This window comes from Halyomorpha halys, unplaced genomic scaffold (assembly GCF_000696795.3).
Source record: "Halyomorpha halys isolate HHAL.00 unplaced genomic scaffold, Hhal_1.1 Scaffold688.1, whole genome shotgun sequence".
In the NCBI taxonomy this organism is placed as follows: Eukaryota; Metazoa; Arthropoda; class Insecta; order Hemiptera; family Pentatomidae; genus Halyomorpha; species Halyomorpha halys.
Genome location: NW_027113542.1, coordinates 250447 through 252605, shown reverse-complemented (window position 1 = coordinate 252605; position 2159 = coordinate 250447). Strand labels below are relative to the sequence as shown.

Genomic DNA, 2159 nt, shown 5'->3' with positions numbered 1-2159 from the left:
TCCTTCCAGTGTTCCTGTTTGTAGGGCCGATTTCATTGTTTTGTTTTTTATTATTGTAATTATTAATATTCACATTTGTTTATACATTCTTAAAATATTCAATGTGAATCAAAAGTGAAATCTAAAATATTGTTTTGATTTTTTGTTGTTACATTTTTGTCCTATCAGGGATAAATTGTCAGTAACTGCCAGTTATGTGGTATTCGTGATTTTCTTATAAATATATTTTTCATAATGTGCTTTTTTACCTGTATGAAAGAGTAATACTTGTTTTAAATTTTAGTCCTGTACCTTCTTATAATTGGACCAGGAAAGGAGCATCATTACCTAGAAGTGCAAAAGCAATGAGTTTCAATCGTGTTTTAATCATACCACATGTTAATGTTGAAGATCAAGGGGAGTATGTTTGCAGAGCCTATAATGGAAGATCTTCAATTGAACACAGTGTTCAGCTTAATATTCAAGGTATAACTTAAAAATTTGGATTATAAAATAATTTTAACGATCCTAATCAGTAGATATGTATTGTGTTATGTTTTTCATTTTATTTATTTATTGTCATTTACAACTGTACATAAAATACAACAAGGAAATTTGTAGTAAGAACATAATGGTATGGTACTGGCATGTAGAGAAACTACCGATTAGTAGCACTCTAAACCCATTTCTACAATATAAGGTCTCGAAGCCATCTTCTTTTCAGGGCACCTTGGAGGGTTTTCAGGAATGGAAGAGGAAGCATGGCTAGAAACTAGTTGGTTTTGGTTGGTTAGGAAATTTATTATGGAAGGATTGATATCATTTTTGGGCTAGATCGGTTACGTAAGGGACATTTAGGTCTTTATGGATGATTTTATTTGTGACAAAGTATGGAGAATTGAGGATTTTACGAAGGATTTTGGATTGTAAGGATTGGATACGAGAAAAATTCGAAGGTTTAGTGGAGCCCCTAAGCTCAACCTATGTCCATATAGGCCTTATTATTGTCATGTAGATCAGTCTTTTGTAATGAATTGGAAGTTTAGACCGTTTGTCTAGTAAGTGCTGTAATAGTCGGAATCGACGTGCAGTTTCCTGTCTTTTCAACCTTGTGTGAGGATTCCAAGCTAGTCGTTTGTTAAGATATAGTCGAAGGTAGCGGATATGTTCTACAGGGGTAAGAGCACCCATTATTAATGTATACTGTAGCGCAGTCAGCAGATTTACAATGAAGGGTAAAGGTGATTTGATGGGATTTGTTAAATAAATTTAATCTTTAAGGATACCTTTAAGGCCTTATCAAATATCCTATTTCCAATCTTACAAAATTTATTTCCAAGTTACATTATTGTTTGGATCAAATTTAAATTTAAATAAAATAGGTCAATCCCTATAAATTTCTTATTAAAACTGAAAAGTTTAATGAATTTATTTTTTGCTTCCCCTGAATTGAAAGATTTAATTGGAGGAATTAATTCTGGCATACAATTATAATGATCATTTTTTGCAAAATCTTTAATTTTTATTTTATGAATATTTTTTTTGTTTATTAATGTTTCTTGGATAATCTCCCTGTAAAATGCAACATTATGATTCCCTTGACTTAAAGGTTCTAGATCACATTTATGTTCTGATTTTAAGTCCACTAACAGATTTTTTGATTTATTTTCTTCCCCAGTGCATTCAATCATTTTTTTGGACAATTGAGACATTTGCTGTATTAAAGTAGTTTCCGTTAAACAACTTTCTTTTTACTCTATTTTATTTGATTCAATTTGGTATCCTACATTTTGTATTGATTTCTCATTTATTTCAAATTCAAAATTTTCATTAATTTCAAGTTCAAAATTTTCATTAATTTCTAATTCACAATTTTCATTAATTTCTAATTCACAATTTCCATTAATTTCAAATTCACAATTTTTATTAATTTCCAATTCACAATTTTCATTTATTTCAAATCCAAAATGTTTAACCTTTTCATCTATATTTTCATCCAATAATTCTGAGTTTATTTATTGTTATATATTATTTTATTTTGTGATATTATTTTATTTTTATACCAGATCGGCCTGGTGGGCCTTACATGGTTCATATAACTTATATTATATATATTTTTTAACAGTTGATTATGAGGGGGTATAGTCATACAAATGACACCCCTAACTATATAAAATGTT

At 29.2% G+C, this 2159-nt stretch overlaps 1 protein-coding gene across 1 annotated transcript in view; it reads left to right on the top strand.

Moving 5' to 3' along the window:
- Positions 1 to 2159, top strand: part of Cont (Contactin) — a 112112-nt gene that overhangs the window by 38214 nt on the left and 71739 nt on the right. Inside the window, exon 9 of the mRNA XM_067050975.1 lies at positions 284 to 465. Within this exon, the coding sequence (XP_066907076.1) occupies positions 284 to 465 (182 nt within the window). The remainder of the gene's footprint in view (positions 1 to 283; positions 466 to 2159) is intronic.